At 38.0% G+C, this 20,688-nt stretch overlaps 1 protein-coding gene across 3 annotated transcripts; it reads left to right on the top strand.

Moving 5' to 3' along the window:
• Positions 1–674: 674 nt before the first annotated feature.
• shc2 (SHC (Src homology 2 domain containing) transforming protein 2) lies at positions 675–20,227 on the top strand. Of its 3 annotated transcripts, none has more exons than XM_028443553.1 (14): positions 675–777; positions 2,291–3,097; positions 6,188–6,258; positions 10,244–10,304; positions 10,409–10,528; positions 10,595–10,648; positions 10,780–10,831; positions 10,925–11,051; positions 14,361–14,541; positions 15,997–16,090; positions 17,237–17,416; positions 17,519–17,841; positions 17,917–18,067; positions 20,096–20,227. In XM_028443553.1, the coding sequence occupies exons 2-13, from the start codon at positions 2,333–2,335 to the stop codon at positions 18,043–18,045; spliced, it is 2,157 nt and encodes a 718-aa protein (XP_028299354.1). In that variant the 5' UTR covers positions 675–777; positions 2,291–2,332; the 3' UTR covers positions 18,046–18,067; positions 20,096–20,227. The 3 variants fall into 3 exon arrangements, with proteins under 3 accessions (XP_028299354.1, XP_028299355.1, XP_028299353.1); XM_028443554.1 differs by having other exon boundaries at positions 679–777; positions 2,834–3,097; positions 20,096–20,221; XM_028443552.1 differs by lacking the exons at positions 675–777; positions 20,096–20,227 and adding an exon at positions 19,696–19,720 and having other exon boundaries at positions 2,081–3,097.
• Positions 20,228–20,688: the final 461 nt, after the last annotated feature.

Raw genomic sequence — 20,688 nt, 5'->3', positions numbered from 1 at the left:
GTCATTCATTTTTTGCATATTTATGTCACTATAAAGTTACAACCTATCACACACAAATACAAAAAAGAGCTCTTTAAGAAGCCCATATATGGACTGTTGCCTTTTTTTGCACAAATATATCCTGTTTTGTTTCTGTTAATAATTACTAGGATTGAACCTGTGTTTACTTTTTAACTAACAGTACATATTCTGTGCTGAAGTGTTATGTAAGGTTGTAATAACTGTTGTCAGGGTAATTGCTACTAATCAGTGGTGGTTTATTCACAGCATGCATTGTTCCACTTGTACCTTCAAGTACCAAAGTAAGGGAACAAAGCTGAGGACTGTTTTCTTTTCTGAGAGTAAAAAAATATACTAGCTTTAATGGACATGTAAATAAAAACATACTATTATCAGGGCAGATTGAACACTATTATCACATTGCATCCACAATGTGTCTTTGACTTAAGTATAACACAGTAATTGAGGTATTCAAATGTATTTTTCTTTCAGTCCGATTATTTGGCTGAAAAAGAGGACAGAACATACTGACCTAGGTTAGACTTGGTTCATCTGTCAACAAACATCGATTTTACTGGTTTATCAGTAACCACTTGTGCTAAAAAAACACACAAGAGGATTTGATGTGTGGATGAAGGTTGGGAGGCAGTATTACACTCACTGCATTTTGAATAGTAAGTAAGCACAGGCACAATGATGATGTGGTTCTGCTGATAAAGTTTGCTGGAATTTCACTGGCCAGGGTTTTCAACTTGTTTTACAGGATTTACCTTCAAGGTAAGACCATATACATTGTGAATTACACAGTGTGGTAAAATGTCTTTGACATCTACTGGATGTGTGCATAGTTTGTCAAATCTGGTCAGTGTTGTATTTCAAGTTCTGAAAGATTAATAATGAGTTCTTCAGTTTATTTTTAATCAAAACTTTGACGTCTTTCAACATTTCTGTGCATAATTTTGACTGTATCCAACAAAACTGCCTCACACAATCTGAGCTGCTAAGATTTCTGTAGACACCATTAGACTCCCACGACCCTAAAAAAGATCAAGCTGGCCAGAAAATAAATGGATGGATAGGTTTTTGGTGCACGAGTACTTATAATAAAGCAAAATCATCTACTTGTGTTATAGTAGTACCAGCAGACTTAAAAACATTACTTGTAAAAACCCACAAGTAGTACCTGCATACTAAAAAAACAAAACATTGAGTTCATGTACTCCAAATGTGACTACTAGAGTTTAACTGTTTGCTTTTACTGATATCACATCTGTGATCAAACAGCATTTCATACAAAACAGAAAAACAAGCCATCACAAAGTAGCCTAAGATGAGGACCAGAAGCCCTCAAAGGTTTTATACTCTGAGCTTGTAAGAGCGTCATAACCATATCCTTCACACTAGGGATCCTTAGGGTATTTTGTTGGTGATCATTTTGTGAAAGATAAATCCATACATCTCTGAGGGACATAGATGGATGAAAATTGACACAGAGAGAAAGAGCCAGAGGCGTATCACAGAGTGCCAGTGAGGGGCTAACAGGAAAATGCTGAGATGGCTGATTGTGCTCTTGGGAGGCAGATGGGAGGGAAGATGTGAAGAGAATTCAGGCAGATGGGATAGGCTGGTTTTCAGCATGTGTTGTCATATAATCCAAGGAGGTCGTTTTTCAAATGGAAATGTATTGAAAACACACTTCAACTAATTAGACGCCCCATTTAAATTCTTGGCAATCAATTCGCTGCTTAAAATGTCTGATTTATGTTCTAAATAGTTTTGGTTATTTTAACATAAAAGTCATCTCAAATACTACAATAAACAACCACACGCACACATAGATCAATAGAGTTATACACTGAAAGACCACATAGTTGTCATTTTTATCAAAGCATATACTGTAGGTTTGATGAGGGGTGGCGTTTAGTCAGATGTGTTTTAGCTAATACGGTCTGAGAGCAGCAGGGCAGGGCAGGGTAGGGCCATTTACCAATGACATCATGCAGAGAGAGAGAGAGAGAGAGAGAGAATGAGGGAGAAGGGGGATGAGCCTGCCAGAGGCAGTAAAAATCATGCAGGGTGGCTCAGGCTCAGACAGAGAGAGAAGCGACATGAGTGTGGGACAGTGTGTGTACGATCCTGTTAACAGGAGAGGACCAGATTCTATCCTCCTGGCTTCAACAAGGACATAGGATTCTACCAGAAGATTCTCTGCAGTCTTCTCCTCTTCCTTCACACCTCTCCCCCTTTCCCATTCCCCTTCTCCTTTCCTTTTTCCTCCATCCTCTGACAGTTATCCCCCTCTCAGTTACTGCTTCAGGCGACTACTCCGGGCATGCTCCTTAAGCCAAAGTATGATCGCTTTCGCAATGAGTCTGTGACTTCTTCCGACGACCTGATGCAGAGCTTAGCCATGAGCGGCAGAGTTGTGGCCACTTCCATGGTCCCCTCCAGCACCCCAAGCCTTCCTCTACCTCCTTTGCCTCCTCTGGATCCCAATGCCAGGTCGTCTGCCTCTGCTGGGGCTGCAGCCCTGGCTGACTCTCCTTGTATGGATGGAGAACAAGAGGGCACAACAACTTTCTGCATGCTCATTCCAAAGATGCCTCAGTGGAAATTCTCCAACTCCCTGCTCAGCCGCAGCCCATCAAACTCCAGCTCTAGCTCTGGCTCCAGCAAGGATTCCGGCAAGGCAGCAGGGGCTCCTTCCCAGTCCTCTGTGTCTTCCTCGCCATCTACTCACCGTGGTGTGACCACAGCCAGTGGCCCGGTGGCCAGCCTAGCAGCTGTGCTTAACTCCTGTGACCCTGTATGTATCACCCCATGTTCTCTACAGGCCATCCGGGGGCAGCGAGCTGTAGCAGCAGCATCAAGCTCTGCCAGTCCAGGGGGGAATGCATTTGGAGCTCCAGAGGTCATGGTGAGCCATGGAGGCTCTAGCAGCTCCAGATCTGGAATGAATCGCAGGACAAGGGTAGAAGGCATGTGGCCAGGGGGAGAGGACTTTACCCAGCAGGGAAGCTTCATCCACAAACCCTCTCAAGGCTGGCTGCACTCAGACAAGAAGATCGTAGGACAAGGAGCATCTTATATCGTCAGGGTAAGTCAGAGCAAGAAGGAGATTTAAAAAGCTTTAAAAGTAACCTGACGTGATGTACAATAGCTGTTTCTTTGCAGGAGCAAGATCATCACAGATTAGTAATGGCCACACTTAAAGATGTCTCCATCTGGGTGGGAAACAAAAGGACACCTCACGCCCAGGCACTTTGTTATGCTGTTCATGCAGTGTGGGTTGGGGAATACATAATTTAATCTATAGATAGAAGGCTGGTTGGGTGTTTGGGCCAGGGTAGTTCATATGCTCTGTGGTCTAGAATGATAAATTAAGAGTTACTGCAGTATAAACACTATATCTAAAGATTGTGATTCACCAACAGTGTGTGACCTTTGACTATAGTATATAGGATCCCACTAATAATGACACACTATGGTCATTTCTGTTTTAACGTTTAAAAAAATGTATCTGATACACAGAAACTCTTTGTGGTATAGATTATCAAGGGAATCCAGAACTTGATTTTTGGTTACCCTATCATGAGAAGACATGAAAAAGATTCCATAGAATATTACAATAGATCTGTTTGGGTGTTTTTTGTTCATTATAGATAACAAGCCTCCTTAAAACCCCAAAGGACTGTTCACCTCTAGCTTTCAGCTCTCCTCCTCCTACTCACCAAACTAATGACATAGCTCTTGATTAGACCTGCCTGTGCCTAAAGCACACTGTTTAATGGCATTATACAGCCACCATTCATTCCTATATTCAATTATGCTCTGTCACAATCATTTGCTTCATGTGATGAGGAAGAGTACGGTTAAACCGGTATGGAACAGGTCCACATGTTGTTGATAAAAAAGCACTTGATAGCAACGATCTTTTCAAAACTCAAAACATGTGCTTTACTCTAATCAAAGTGATTGTAGTTGATATAAGGTTGAGCCCTTTTACCATTTAAGTGTGCACTGATAATAGGAATGTTTATGCTTTTTGAGCCTGTATGTGCAGTTCATTGGTAAACATATGCAGGGAGGTATGCGCCCTGCATCTATTAGTGTCAGAGTAACAGAAGATCCTGCTGCGCTCTGCCATTTCTGCACAGCATGGTGATCAGCCTATCGCCTTCACACACAGATTGACTCAACCTCACAGAAGACACACTACGTATGAGACTTTATGCTTTTAAACTTTTTCTGCATGCTTCTTTATTTATATAACTGATTTAAAACAGGATCTGATAGGCGGCCTAATGCTGCACTACATCTTCCACATTCTGGGATCGTTTACCTTCAAATCTCTTATATCTGCAGTTGGTATTATTATGTCAATCGCTTGCGGATTGATTTGTCATCAGTTTTTACATTGTATAAAACAAACATGACTGGAACTAATGAACATAAAAAAAGACATGAGTGCTATCATTGTTCAGTTATGTTTGTTTATGTATAACATTTAAAGTTAGTGTGTAGAACATAACATTATACAGTTGTGGCAAAAGTTTTTGAACAAGAAATGCATTTTTTGGGGGTTTTGAATTATTTTTGCATCACTTTTTTTCTTCATGGCAGCAATAGATCGAAACAAATATGATTTATTTGTGTTTGTGCTGTCTGGTTGCATTCCACCACAAATTATCCATAATAATATTAGACATTTTCTTGAATTATTATTATTATTATTTTTTTTGGTGTTTAAAAACTATTTTTGCTGCATTGACTATTAACTTTATTATTAGAAATACAACTCGTGAACAAATATGATTTCCTGATATTATCTGGGAGATAATAACCTTGGAGTTTGGTGTATTTTTAGATCAATAAACTGTTATTGTACTTTAAAAAATCAACCACAGGCATAAAAACACTTATCTCACTACAGCACTGAAAAATGTGTCTTATAAAGCCAGGGTCCGTGCTGTGTGCTGATAGAGTGATAGAGGAGGGCATGTGAAAGACCAGAGTAAGCAACAATGGAGGCATTGGTAGAAAGAGGAGAAGAAAAAAAAGAGGAACAATTTCCTGATGGAAGACTTCCCTTATCCCCAAATCTTGTTAGGCTCATTAGGCTCCGAGGCGCTCCTCTCTCTCCCTCCTCTGTTTCTGGTGTGCATGTGCTTTTTGTCTGGAACCCTTCATGGAAAAATACGCTGAACAAGACTGTGTATTTACTTTTGCCTAAGAACATGTATGATACAAATGTTGTTGAATATTATTAAGTTTTCGAGAAGCTAACAATTTATATATGACATACTTGTCTGTATTAACTGCAGCTGAATGATCAATACATTTGCCCTTTTTTGTATCCCTATATATGTAAATAAACACCATAATGACACACAATACACTCACACCCTTTGATTTCCCAGAGAGTGAGAAGGCTGCAGTTTGGTCATGATTTGGAGCTATTGTTGCTGATAATCCTGTTAAGACGCCATTAGTACTTTACATGTCCTCCATTAAGGTGGTAAATCCCCATTGGTTGGGGCTTTAGTTGTCTTTTTACAAGACGATCTAGCTCAGGGATGTCAAACTCATTTTAGTTCAGGGGCCAAATATGGAGCAGTTGGATCACCAGTGGGCCGCAGGTTTTAGGCTGGAAAACTAACAATTTCAACATTAATGTTACCAAGTTTGAACTTCCCGTTATAAATTAGACATGAAGTATGGAAGGCACCATTAATATATAAGCAATAAGTGACAGATACTTAAATGTCCTTTGATTGATTGATTTTTTGATTAATTTTTATCTAATTTGGGGAGATTTTGTAGAATAATTTGAGGAAAAATTGCAGGATTTTGGAAAACCTTCGGGTTCTTTCAACAACAATTTACAGCTGAATTTACAATGGTTCATTTTCACTTTCTCCTGTGGGTCGAATTGGATGCCGTGAAGGGCCGGATTTGGCCTCCGGGCCTTGAGTTTGACACGTGTTCTAGCTCATTACTTGACAGTACCTTGACCAGTAGAAATCAAATGTATTCATTCAATGAAGGACGAGTTTCATGCTGATATTTTAGCGGCTCACACAACCCGACTACATCATCTCCAAAATGCCAATATGGGTAATTTTATTCATCTGTCCAATGTAGACAAAATGATTAATACAATGGTTTTCGTGTGTTTTCTTTTTAGTACATGGGCTGTATCGAGGTATTAAAGTCAATGCGCTCCTTGGACTTCAATACACGGACTCAGGTGACAAGGTAAGCCTTGTTTACTGGTGACTATAGATGAGTAGAATATAACTCAAGATTTCTGGTGGCAGATGAAGCAAAGCTCAATCCCACATCCATAAAACTGTGTATGTCTGCTTTATTATTCAACAGTGTATCAAGATTGTTCAGTTGTGATCAATCCCTGAAAAACAAAGTGACAGTTTTCCTTTACAACTTTGATAAATGCATGTTGAGGTTATGTGCTAATAATTATCGCATCCTAATTCACAACTTCTAGGGAGTTGGAATGTAAAAATTCAGCTCTGTCCACTAACAAACCACACAGCAAATCCCTGCATCCCTCTTATACAATAAACTCCTTTATTTGTGTTCAGTAGCACGACAAGGAATAATGAGTTTGTGTGTAAAACTACACCTCGGGGTCTCAGTATGTCTGCTGCCTTGTGTTTTTATGGCCCTACATGTGATGTTATTGTTATAAAAGCTGACTTCTTAGCCAACCTCCACCTCATGGAATAAGTACACACTACCCCATTCTCACCCAGCTCCCCATCTCTCTCTCTATTGATCGTCAGTAATCTGAGCCCAGCGTGCTGCATGGTTTAAGTGCAACAGAGATGGAGGGATAGAAAGGGAGATCTATTATTGATGATGCTCGCTAATGACGATGGAAAGCTGCAGTGGTCTCCCTGAACGCACCCTGCTGGATAATGTCTGCGGCTGTAACTTCTCGGAGGAGGAGGAGGAGGAGGAGATGCTCCAAACAAAGCAGCAAAACAAAACATTCGTGAAAGGAGGAGCAATGCAGGCTGCTCCTGCTTTTATCAACATATGGCTGATTGGAAGCTTAGCTATTACAGAGAGGAAAAACATGTTTCAGGCATGATTTAGGTTCATGACTTCACTCTCAGTTTTTAGGAAGAACCAATCTGTTGTTGTTGATTTTCATCTCGTAGCTCACTTGTAGTGAATATGCCACTACATCTCAGTCCATTCCCATGTAGTGCTACCCCACTTTACCTTTGCACACTGCATAAAAAAAAAAAAAAAACTGATTCCTCCAACATTTTCCCCTCAAACCAAAACAGTTTTAGTATCAACTAAAATACTCACAAAGGCCAAACATCCACCAAGCACCAAATATCTTCTTTGCCAGGTATTGTAATTTATCTGAATCAGTGATCGTGATTGTGGTACCATGCAGGGTTGGGGTAAATTACATTTTTAGTTACAATTACATTTTCAATTACCCATGTTCAATTACAATTCAATTGTGATTAAAGAGACCAGCATTTTTTCCAATTACAATTAAATCACAATTATTTTTTTATCCTCAGAAAGTCCATTACAATTACGTTCTCAATTCCTAAAAATCTGTTACAGTTAATCACAATTTCTGAGCCTGATTCAAATAACCTTATACAAGTTAACCATCCTCTTGATAGCTTTCTGTTGAAATCTCTTATAACGGGTCTTAAATCAGCTGAAAAATACACTAAAAACAAATATGTATCTACTAGTTTCTTTCCTATCTATTGGTTACCTTGTTTGGCTTCCTAATCAATGAAAATATAGGTTTTAATATTTCTGGTGTGGGCGTCTGAGCCTTATTTGTATCAGTATAGATTTATGTATCTTTTTAAATGGTAAAATGTGAGAAAGCTTCATATGGAACATATTTTGGATATTTTTTCATAAAATAACATGTGGTGTGCCTCAGGGATCAATTTTAGGCCCTGTTTTATTTAATCTGTATATGCTCCCTCTTGGTGACGTCATCAGGAGGCACGGAGTGAACTTCCACACTTACGCTGACAATATACAGCTGTATATCTCTGTGTGTCCGGATGACATCAGTCCAATGGATGCTCTTTTTAACTGTATATTAAATATCAAATCTTGGATGGCAGAAAACCTTCTCCAGCTCAATCAGGACAAAACTGAAGGTTTTTATCATTTCAAGAACATAGCCAGAGTCCGCCCATTCTCTCTTAACCAGGAGACGCTAATGCATGCTATTATCACTAGTCGAATTGACTACTGTAATGCCCTGCTTTCCAGTCTTTCCAAAAAGAGTATTTCATGTTTACAATTATTACAGAATTCAGCAGCACAAGTCCTGACGAAGACCAGGAGGCGGAGACACATTACACCCGTTCTAAAATTGCTGCATTGGCTCCCCATGTGTTTCAGGATCAATTTTAAGGTTCTCTTACTGGTTTTAAAGTGTCTTAATGGTCTTGGGCCTACTTACCTCTCAGAACTACTTTTACCATATGAACCTTCCCAGGCCCTGTGGTCCTTCGGCGCTGGCCTCTTAGTAATCCTTACCGTCGGGACACGCAGACACGGAGAACATTCATGTTTTTAAGAAAAGGCTCAAGACCCATCTTTTCAAATTACCTCTAAACTAATTATTTATTCATTTTAAGATTGTTATTGTTCATGTTTTTTTTTTTTTAAGAAATAAAGAATGATTGATTGATTGATATTTTAACTGCATATGTGTAGAACTGTACCATGGGTACCCAGTTGTGTTAAATTATTGACAATTTCTATTGAATTTTCATGGCAAATACAATAACAAAATCAATTATCGACACACAATTACAATTGAATTACAATTACGACAGCAACAGATTTTTAAAATTACAATTGTAATTGACTCCAACCCTACTACCATGATCACTCACACTTTGAGGACCTGGAAGAAATGTCTATTTCCATTATTAATGATACAGTAAGTATGAGCCGCTCAATTCTTTCAAAAAATCAGTTTTGCAAATGATTGACCTTCAATAGCCTAAGTTGTGCTTGTAAGAATTCAAGATGCAAAGATTCAAGATTCAAAGTGTTTATTGTCATGTGCACAGTAAAGAAACACGTTTCCCTGCACAATGAAATATTTCTACTTTGCTCACCACACTGGATGCCACAAAAAAAAAACAAATAAAGAGAAAAGTATAGTAACAATAATTATAATAATTTAAAAAGTAATAAATATGTACAAGGTGGAAAAGATAGAAAAGTAGAATAGCTCATAGCTCAATTTATGTAATTTCACAAATAAATTGAGAAATGGGTGGTGCCGAACCTGAAAAACATCCTTCAGTCCTTATAGCAATGCAGTGATTGACTAAAAAACTGTGGTAAAAAAACAAAACAACAGCGTTCCTTTCTCTTGCTCCTCCCATATATGTCCTCTCATCAGCATGACTCATTTTATCATTGTTGTGTTTAGCAAAAAAAAAAAAAAAAACCCTGAGAGGACCTGTCCTTCAAATGAGGACTGGGATGCTGCTTTTTAAATATTTACAAGCCACTTGATAGGGGAAGCTGGCTCTTGACTGCTGACCCTGTTGTCCCCTGGCACTGTACGAGCTCCAGCTCCAGACACGTTAAGGATAACTCTGACGGGGAAAGATGCTTCACATGTCTATTGGTCTGCTTTTTCCTAGAGTTACAGTCAAAAGGAATCTGTTGTGGTTACTGTTGAATTTCTTCTAACCTCATTTAACATTCCGAGACAGAAAAGCTTGTTTTTCCATCACATAGCACAAATATATAATGGAGATCTAATCTGATTCTCTCAATCAGATTAGGAAGCACTTCTGATTTGTTAGTGATTTTGGACTGTGCGTTTTTGAAAGTTGGGTACATGGGTTGAGATGGGTTACCGCTTATGGTGTTCTTGTATCATTAGCAGCACAGTTAGCATTTGGGTATCATAGCAGGAAGGAGCTTGGTTTGCTTCCTGTTGGTGAATCTGTAACTGTATGTGTTGAGCACACATACTGTATTTGTTTGTTAATTTAGAATTTCTCAGACTAATTTTCATTTAAGAACATGAATTGTAGGCAATGGTTGAGGTGGCTCAGTCAGATGCATAAACCTGCCATTCATTTTCTTTACATGCCTAAAATTGCAATAAACAGTTTGACATTGATCAGAAGTGTTTGACCATCTTTATTCTAACTGACAATGTTTTTTTTTTTTTTATTTTCCTACCCAGGGAAGCCATCAACAGGCTGTGTGAGGCAGTGCCTGGAGGAAAGGGTGCATGGAGGAAAAAGGTAAAAGAAGACCAAAACCTAATCCTGTTCTTTGAATTCATTTGTACTGTATATATACAGTTACATTACAGTTGAACATGTGTCACTATTCTTTCCCTGTGAAGGCAATTAACAAAGCTCTCCAGTCAGTCATGGGGAAGAGTAACCTGCGCTTTGCAGGCATGGCCATTGCAGTAAACATCTCCATTGATGGTCTATCTCTCATCATCCCAACAACACGACAGGTTGCAGTGAATTTGTTAGTGTTGTCACTTTTGGATTACGAATGTCTTAAATGTACTTTTTTTTAGGTGATCGCACACCACCCCATGCAGTCCATTTCCTTTGCCTCGGGTGGAGATACAGTAAGTGCAGCATTCCTTCATTTTTCCCACCATGTGTCCGAGTCAACTCTAGTATATTGATTTGCAATTTTATGATGTAAAAATCACTGTACCAATAAATATGCATTTTCCCTTTCCACACTGTAATGCAGGACACACCTGACTATGTAGCGTATGTGGCCAAAGACCCAGTGAATCAAAGAGGTTTGTCTTGCTCAGTAAGAATAACAATGGAATATTGCATTTCATAAAAGAAACTATTGTTTGATTGAACTCATTTGTATCTATTGTCTTCAGCGTGTCACATTCTGGAGTGTTCCGATGGCTTAGCGCAGGGTGTCATCAGTACCATCGGCCAAGCCTTTGAGCTCCAGTTTAAACAATATCTTCACAGTCCTCCGAAAGCCATGGCATTGATGGAGAGGTAAAGTAAAACAAGTAAAGCTGAAGTAAAAAACAAGCTTAAAACACTAGGAACATTTATCAGTTAAATTTAATTACAAAAAGTGAAACCAATAGGATCCATAGTGATTTTTATCACCAAGCACCACCACCAATCTAATCCCCTCTGACATAGTCACAATTACATGGATAATATTATCAGCTGATATTTGCCATAAAATATGATATTGGTTCACAAAGGTATCGTTTTTCCACCAAAATGTTGAAAATAAATATTGCAGTTTTTCCATTGCTGAAGTTGAATTAGGGTTTTTTTTGGACAGTCAAATGTTTCATTTTGGAATGACCTCCTTCCTCCCTCTCCACCTTGATTACTCATCTGATTCAGGTGTATAGCTCAGAGAGGCCAGGAGACACCCAGCTTTAACATTCATCACATTAAAATGTTTCAACTCAACGGAGATTTAATAATGTGACCTATAATGAGGTTGAGGCGAAAGGTCAATGTATATATCCGTCAAAGTTAATCAGTCATAAATCAAGTGTTGGACACTATTGGCGTGTCGGCATTAAGATAATATCAAATATCCCTAGTCATAATATTTAATTGTATATTATACAAGAAAATAGAACATTTTATCCTAAAAGTGAACGTGTAAAATACAGAATAAATGAGGTTTTATTTTGTTGGAAAAGCCAATCAATGTTTTGTTCTGTCACAGCGTAAAAACAGTGAAGGATTAATCAAATAAGTCTTTATTCATAAAAATCGCTTTTCATACAGTAAAATGCAGCTCAAAGTGCATTTACAAAGTTAAATATATATATATATATATATATATACATTTTGAGGAACAGAAAAACTGTTAAGGGGGTGAACAATTATGTAACTGTGTAGTTTTTTATGGAATATTTTAATATATATATATATATATAAGTTGTATTTTTGTACATCCATAAATGTTACACTATAAACGGATGGACCTGAGGCTGGAGGTTTTTCCTGTTCTGGTTTCAAATGAATGTTTTCCTTCCTGTCGGAGGCAGGAAGACACCAGTTGAATAAAATAGATCTCTTTCGGATGTGGAGATGTCATTTGATAAGCATAAATCCATCAGAGAATCTTATTTCCTTTTCATTGGAACGTTTTTAGCATTTCAAACATAATATTATGAATAACAAAAATAGTAACAACTCTCTTGGTTAGTGATGTCAAACTCAATTATGACAGTCAATGAAGATGATACAATATGCTGTAGAACAGGGGTTCTCAACCGGTCTCACCTTGGGTCCCACATTTTGTCACAGTCATTAAATCATGACCCACTTTTTTTTTTAGAATTCAACCAACCAAATGTAAAATAGCTGTTGAAAACACACATATATAATCTTTTTTTGAACATTAATATATTTTCCTGTGCAACATGCATTTTTACAGCATGCCTGTCAAACAAAGGTTTCTTTCAAAATAAAAGACAAGTCCAACATGGGAGACGTTAAGTATTTATTTATTTTTGACCAGCTGTCCGCGACCCACTTTTGGGTCTCGACTCACCGGTTGAGAATCGCTGCTGTAGAAGATAAGTGAGTGTAAAAAAAAACAAAAAAAAAAAGCATGGAAAGCCAAGACACCAGCTGATATCAACCAGTAATTAAAAAGCAACCCTCCCCCTCGTCAGTGCAAATTCATATCAGCTGGTTCAGTCCCAACTGCTGGTCTATAAGAAGGTGACTCATTGCAAACGCGTGACACAAGAAACATCTCATGATGGGTACAAGCAAAGTGCTAGCTCAAAACATGCTGATGACATTGGTTAACGTCTGAATGTCGGACAAGCCTGTAAAATACTGGGAGAATATACAGAGTCTGGTTAGATGATGCCAAAATGTAACTCTTTGTATGCCATAATATGTGCATCATGTTTGGAGGATAAATGACACTGCACCCCCCCCAAAAAAGAATGTATCATCATGGTGTGGAGCTATTTTTCACCATACGGTACTGGCAAACTCCATATAATTGAGGAAAAATAAACCAAGATATTCTTGATAAGAATCCGCTGCCAGCCAATCACCTGACTTAAATCCAATTAAAAATGGAAAGAACTAAAGATCAGAGTTCATAGAAGAGAACCGTGGAACATTCAAATTTCAAGATTGTTTGTGTGAATAAATGGGCCAAAATCACACCTAAGCAATGCATTTAACCAGTTTCTCTATACAGGGTGTGTCTTAACACCGTCATTACCAACAAAGGCTTTTGTACCAAGTATTAGATAAAGTTCTACAGAAAACTGCAAACAAAATACTCCACAAGGGATTGTATATAATTACTTTGTCAAACCACACGAACACACTGACTTATTTCTCATAAATAATAATCAAATGCGCATTACCTTCTATAAATCTTTGTAGAAGCTGAGTGAAGCTGTTTGCTTTTTGCTCACTACACCTGATGATTACAATCCTTGCAGTGCACGTGATGCATATGAAACCATTAAAAGATTAAGGGTTGAATGGAAACATTCAGCAATTACTTTACAAGGACATTTCTTCCTTTTTTCCAATAATTTTGTAATTTGTTAAATAAAAAGTTATTGTGTCATTGTGACTTTGTGAAGAACCATTAAAAGGTCAAGACAAACGTTGATGCACAGTTACTGTTAAACCTTTAACAGGTTCCCCAGTGTATAAGATAAGGCTGAGATGATACATCAGACACATTGGTTGGGATGTGTTGTATCACTGAATTATCTAATTATTAGGGACGTTCGACACTAAATTGTCCAACACTAAATTTCCGATATTAACCTATATATATATATATATATATATATATATATACACACAGAGCCTCCCACGTGTCAACCTAATTTTAGGTCACTTATATCTCCAATGAAATAACACTGGATGTATTCTACAAATAAATAATCATCATCTGTGCAAAATAACAATACTTTTTCAACTCAAGTCCCATATGTTTTCTGTGTTCAAAACAGGGGACGGGACTTAGATAAGCAAACTGCTTCTCTCGTCTCCTTTTTCGGCATGTACAAGAAAAAATAAAGGAATGTTTGTCGGAAATCAACTGAATAAATAAATAAAAATAAATATTCCTTTTTAATATGTTGTCCCAAACTACAGCACATAATGTTTTTTTCAATATTGCTAGAATTTATATCACATCGTTGGGCTAATATCTGCTGATAATATTACTTATCTGTAATAATTCTATATGACCTGAAAGAGTCTTGTAGAGTTTCAAGTTTGCAACATTCCTACAGTCTATTTTTAGTCCAAGATGTCAGTTAATGTTCAGTATCTTTGCAGGTCTGTCAGGGCAGAGGAACCCGTGTGGGGAGACGATGAGGACTTCTCAGAGCACGACTACTACAACAGTATCCCAGGAAAGGAGCCTCCTCTTGGGGGAGTGGTGGACTCCAGACTTAGGCACAGTGGATCCCTTCTGGGTCACGTGCACACCCAGCCACAGAACAAGACCGCCACTCAGGTGAGTAGTGCAATAATCAGGTTTATATAAAAAAAAAAACACACATTGGTAATACTTTACTAGGAGTTTTATACTGACATTATGCTCTCATTGTTTGTCATTAGCATGAATAAGGTGACATGAAGGCTGTCAGTAAGTGTCGTTTGCTAAATTATGACAGCTTTCACTAAATTGACACTTTGGAGCTATGTTGGTTTTTGGAGGATGAAGGATTTAGTAGGGATAGGGTTAGGGGTTAATGTTAGGGCTTAGGGAAACGAAGGGTTAGGGTTAGGTAGGGGTAGGGTTGGGCCATTTTGTCTGAAAAAAAAAACTTTGATTTTTTAAAATGACTGCAGACATCACATATATTGTCAAAAGTCCAACTTTATTGCTGTGATTGTTCTCAAGAGTTAAAATGCATAGAACAATCCCAAAATAAAAAGTAAACGAGGCTCTGTCATTCAACAATTTCAAGCTTTAACCCAGGTTTAAGCAAAAGTGCAACAGCAACTTCACAGTAGCTTCAGTTTTCTGATTAAGAAATCAGATAACTACATATTTTTTAACGTATAGCATTAAAATGAAAAACATAACAAACTTTTCCCTTCGCATCTCAGCATAGTGTGAATAAAAAATATGCCTGTGGCACACATATAGCCTACTCAAAGGGTAAACACATGTAAACAAAGAGAGGGCTGGCTCACATCGCGCTATGTAACCCACAAAGGCAGAACGCAAAAAAGTAAAAAAAAAAAAAAAATTTAAAAATTGTTTTAAAAAAACTTGAATTCGCAAAATGAAAATCTTTTATCTACAAATTCGATAAATCGATTAAATACATTTTTTTTTTTTTTTTGGCCCAGCCCTAGATAGGGGTAGGTTTAGTGTAAGGGGAAACTAACAACACTTAATGACAACCTTCATGACACCTTATTCATACTAATGACATCTGTCATGTCGTTATTATGACAGCGTAATGTCAGCCTTATGTATAAAACGTCAAGTAACATTTAGCTTTGTGTTTTTATCCTCATCTACTGAATAAACATGACTGTGTAACATCCAAGCTTCCATAAACAACCTTACACAGATCTATTCCTAACTACTTCTGATCCTTCATACACCGACTGAAAGTAATGCTGGGGCTGAACATTTTGTCCTTGTTCATGAAAGAATAATGGCTGATGTGATTTGTTGCTCCCTCTTGTTGTTTACTTGGGCTTTGGGGCACAGGAGCACAAAAAATAATCATAACTGTCTCCCAGATGTGGAAGCAGCACATCTGCTGGTGGCTGATATGATTACACAGATCAATCAGGTGAAGGAACCATCACCTCTGCTTGGAAGCTTCAGTCATGCTTCAGCTAGAGTGCCCCAAAACTGCATTATGTGAGGAACAGGGATGAAAGTGGTCCATCCATCACCTTCAGATAGAAATGTGGTTAGTATTTTGGGTGTGGTTTGTGTTGGCAGATGGGTTCAACAGCCAGGAAAGAGCAAACCTCTCATCCACCCAGTCAGCTGTGCTATGAGCTCCACTGGGACACTGAGGCCACCTTCAACTCAGGTGAGACACCTTGTGGCTCAAAGAAGAACTGCAGTTTATTTATCACTATGACCTCTTTTTTTTTTTTTTTTTTTAATTATTATTGTGTACAACTGTAGATGCTGTAAACTTATTTACTTTGTGATGCGTAATATGAGCACTCTTGTCAGGAGTGACTCAGTAATCTAACACAGTGATTCTCAACTGTTGGGTCGGGACCCAAAAGTGGGTCGCGGACCATACTGGGTGGGTCGCGGACATCTGGTCAAAAATAAATAAATACTCAAAGTCTCTCATGTTGGACTTACTTTTCTTTGACAAATAATAATAATAACACATTTTATTTAAAAGCACCTTTCAAAACACCCAAGGACACTGAGTCATGAAAGCAATAAAAACAGGAGCAACAGAAAAAAACAATAAAAAAAAAAACAAAAAACAGGTGTGCTGTGAAATGCATGTTTCACGGGAAAATATACATAAGATTTTTTTTATTTTTTTTTATTTTTGAAAAACTAAATTTGGTCTGATGAATTGGGTTGCAAATTAATGACAGTGGCAAAATGTGGGTCTCAGGGTGAAACCAGTTGAGAACCCCTGATCTAACACATTACTACTTCCAAACCAGTAATCAGATTACAATTACTCATCCAAGTCACTGTGCATTACTTTTACATATCATTTTTCTCACGTTTTCAGCATCAGGACCACTCACGTGTTACATACTCGGACAAAACATGTCAGGTCACAAAAGACAGTCTCTGTTGTATTTTATTTGCTAAACACAAATATCGTAACTACCGGTAATAAACTTGTATTGTAATTTAGTTACTTTTAGAATCAAGTTAGCAGTAAAGTAACTAAGTTACTTTTTAAAGAAGTAATCAGTAGTCAGATTACATTTTTCAAGGTAACTGTGGCAACACTGTGTACAACACAAGATGTTAGTAATTATGGGTGAGATGATGCACTGAGTTCATGATATAAGATAAATGGATTGATAATGGTAGAGTACAATATTTTTGGAATTAAAAAAAGACCCCAAAAAAAACCATGCTTTATGTTTTTTTTATATTAAATCTAGACATCTCACCTTTAATGGATCTTTAAATGTTGAGGCAGAAATGATTCATGGTCCAGATTCTAATGGACTCCTTTCTTGCTCAGGTCTGACTTCAGATGGTTACCTTTTCGCTGATGGACATCCTCCAAACACCAAGGATTATGAGGAGCATCAGTATGTCAACACTCAAAGTCTGGAAAACCTGGATTTACATGCTCAGGGTGCTGGAGGAGCCAAAGGAGCCCGAGCACCTGAAAGTCCTAAAAAGGACCTCTTTGACATGAGTGAGTTCTCACAAATGAATAGAAACAGAGACACACACAGAAGAGCCAGACATTGAAGGTTCATTTTAGTCCCAGTGTCTAAACCATCACTGATCTTTGTAGGGCCCTTTGAGGACGCCTTAAAGCTGCATGAGGCCAGCGGTGGAGCTGCTGGTTCCAGTATATCTGGAGGAATCCTTCGTGTCTTAGAGAACCAGTGGCCGAGCCCTCCTCGACGTAGGGCTCCTGTGGCCCCCAACGAGGAGCAGCTCCGAGGGGAGAGCTGGTACCACAGTCGGATGAGCCGACGGGATGCGGAGAAACTTCTGGTGAGAGATGGCGACTTCCTTGTCCGGGAGAGCACCACAAACCCAGGACAGTATGTGCTGACTGGCATGCACAGTGGTCTGCCTAAACACCTGCTGCTAGTGGACCCAGAGGGAGTGGTACGTAGAAATCCAGTAGATACAACACTGTGTGTCAGCATCGTCGCATCTATACTTTTGTGTTTTTATATAAAGGTACGGACCAAAGACATGCTGTTTGAAAGCATAAGCCACCTTATCTCATACCATCTGAAGAACGAGTTACCGATCGTGGCAGCAGAAAGTGAGCTTCACCTTAAACAGGTGGTCAGGAGGAAACATTAGGACCCCCAGCCTGCATGGAGAGGTGAGCAGCCATAAAGAACAATAAACCATAAAGACCCGACAATCCATAAACTGAAACATCATTTTACACAAGAATTGATGCAAATTATTACAGATTTTTGATTCAGTTTTAATTCTAGTCTTGAGGCAAACCACTTTTCTATTTTGAATCGCACTTCATGAGAACAGAGTTTGTTTCAGTTCCTGACGTGGCAAATTAGAGGAAAAATGATTATTTAATATATGCAGGTGCGATGCAGACAAAGCAGTCCTACAAATTTTACATTTCAACTGGTGTCAATTGTAATAAGACAACTGAAAGTGATTAAAGTTAGTTTTAATGGGTTTTCTGCTGACAATTTTTGGTCACACTTTACTTGAAGTTTGATACATAAGGCGGACATTACTATCCATCATTAACAGGAATACGGTGTCATTAAGGCTGTCATTAAGTGCCGCTCACTAAATTATGACACCTTTGGAGCTATGTTGGCATTTTTTGGGTGAGGTGAAGGAATCTAGTGGTGTCAGGGTTAGGGTAACAGACAACAGTTAATGATTTATGCTAATGACACGTGTCACGTCATAATAATAATGACAGCGTAATGGCAGCTTTTGTGTATAAAACTTCAAATAGCACGTTTCCAAATTAAAAACCAAAAAAACAAACTAATTATTATTTAAGTAGGATGAGAGAGAGATTTCTTTTATTCCTGTATTTTTTTAATGTTTGTCTCTGGTGGGCCCTGACACTCTGTTACTTTGGTTTGAACACTCACATAAGGTGTGTGCACTGTTTGACCTCAAGCCAAGGTCACTGAGCGAGCAGAGTGGAGCTAGGCTGCCCTGTGATATATCACTTTATTGTTTATTTCATTCATTTAAAAAGCAAATGCAACGACAGCATTTAACTTATGAATGAAAAGGAGCAGAAAGAAGTAATAACTTTAAATTTCTGCCCCCTATCAACACAAAATCATTAACAGTTCCAGTTCATTTAAGCCGTCTGATGCAGCCGTCTTATCAATTACAAGACATCAATGCACAATAATACATACAGTATATAAACAAAAGGTGATCTGCGACTCCGCAGTGGCATATTTGTGTAACAATGAATATTTAACATTTTCCTTAGATACATGAATGGACTTGGGAGTTTTAATTGTACAACCCATAGTGTTTCACAGACTGACTCCTTTGATTGAGATCCATCTTTCTTTTGCAACTGATTAAAACCTGGGTTTTGTAAAAAAAAAAAAAAAAAAAAAAAAAACCTAAGTTCCTTTTAGTTCATATCTACTTTTTCTCCTGGTAAATCTGTTTGGTAAATTGTCCGACTTTCCAGATGAGCTCTATACATGGTTTTTTAGAAGGTTGTATTCTAATAATTCTTTACATTTGAGTGTTTTTAATTGTATAAATAAAGGGTTAGTGCGGTCTCTGTATACACTTCCACATATATGGCTGGATCACATTCGTAGCAGACACCTAATGGTACAAAAGGAGGGCCCCGCCAGAAGATAACTGTGCTTGCCAAACATAGAGACACACAGACCAACTGTGTGTGTGCTTAGTCAGCTAAAACTTTAATTGTGACTGTAACTAGAATAAACTAAAGAAATAGTATTACTCATTGTCATCTGTCCTCAGGGCTGTTCAATTAAAAGAACCAGGATGAAGGTAGAGAAAAACCTTATAAATGCAAGAGATGGACGAGTGGATGCATATGAATGATTTCAGGATGTAAGCCGGTGTTGATGAGAATGTTTGTCAGATTAACCCTGCAGGTCATTTTAATCCATTATTTAACCTTTATTTTATATTTTTACATTGAGAGCAAAATCGTTTTATCCCAGTGAGACTTAGAGAGGAGCATTAGTGAGATCCAGGTGAGAAAAACAGAAGCAGTCCCAATGTCCGTAATAATAAAAAATGAAAGAAAATCACTTGTAATTATTTTTTTCCAAATTCACTCTTGGATTTCTCAAAATAACTTTACGTTTCTTTAAGCTATGAGAAATAGTTATGCTGTTCTTTTTCTCCTCCACAGTTTAAAGCCAAACAGTCGTCCATCCGTACCACAACACCTGAATCCAGCGTCATGTTTAGAGGATGAATAATTATTGACGGCAGAACTTGATGACCCACGTTTGTTTGTTTTGTTTTTTTTTTTTTTCGTGGACAGTCCTGCTGTGGGGGATAATGTGCCTCTGAGCGACCTGGATGAATCCTCCATTAATCAATGGACGCTGATAAACACTGAGAAACTCTATGTGATCCTGTCTGCAAGGACCCAACCTCAGGAAATCACATGAGGATTAAAAGCACAACAAAGAAAGGACTACAAAGAAACATGAAGTGCTTCCATTCAGAGGATTATTCATTCAGACACTGATGATGGACTTCAACAGGAAAATATGGGTTTTTCTCTAAAGGAACAGAAGCTGGCCATTTATATGTATAAATGTAAGGAACTACTTCAGTGACTCTTAGAGAAGATGGAAAAAAGATGGAAACATTTCTCTTCGTGTTTATTTCATTTCAAACATCGAATTCCACCTTAAAATATGCAGTCATTCTTTATTATCTACAGGTAAACATGCTCACAATGAACTGTACTTTTTGGTCCGACCATCAGAATTG

The sequence above is a fragment of the Gouania willdenowi genome, chromosome 4, assembly GCF_900634775.1.
Source record: "Gouania willdenowi chromosome 4, fGouWil2.1, whole genome shotgun sequence".
NCBI classification, from domain to species: domain Eukaryota; kingdom Metazoa; phylum Chordata; class Actinopteri; order Blenniiformes; family Gobiesocidae; genus Gouania; species Gouania willdenowi.
This window is presented reverse-complemented; position numbering and strand designations above follow the sequence as displayed.

Excerpts from the sequence above, each read along its gene's own strand:
- shc2 (XM_028443553.1), top strand. The coding sequence starts at position 2,333 with ATGCTCCTTAAGCCAAAGTATGATCGCTTTCGCAATGAGTCTGTGACT. Across the intron at positions 3,098-6,187 it reads GAGCATCTTATATCGTCAGG|TACATGGGCTGTATCGAGGT; the intron begins GTAAGTCAGAGC and ends TTTTCTTTTTAG. Across the intron at positions 17,417-17,518 it reads AAAGGACCTCTTTGACATGA|GGCCCTTTGAGGACGCCTTA; the intron begins GTGAGTTCTCAC and ends TGATCTTTGTAG.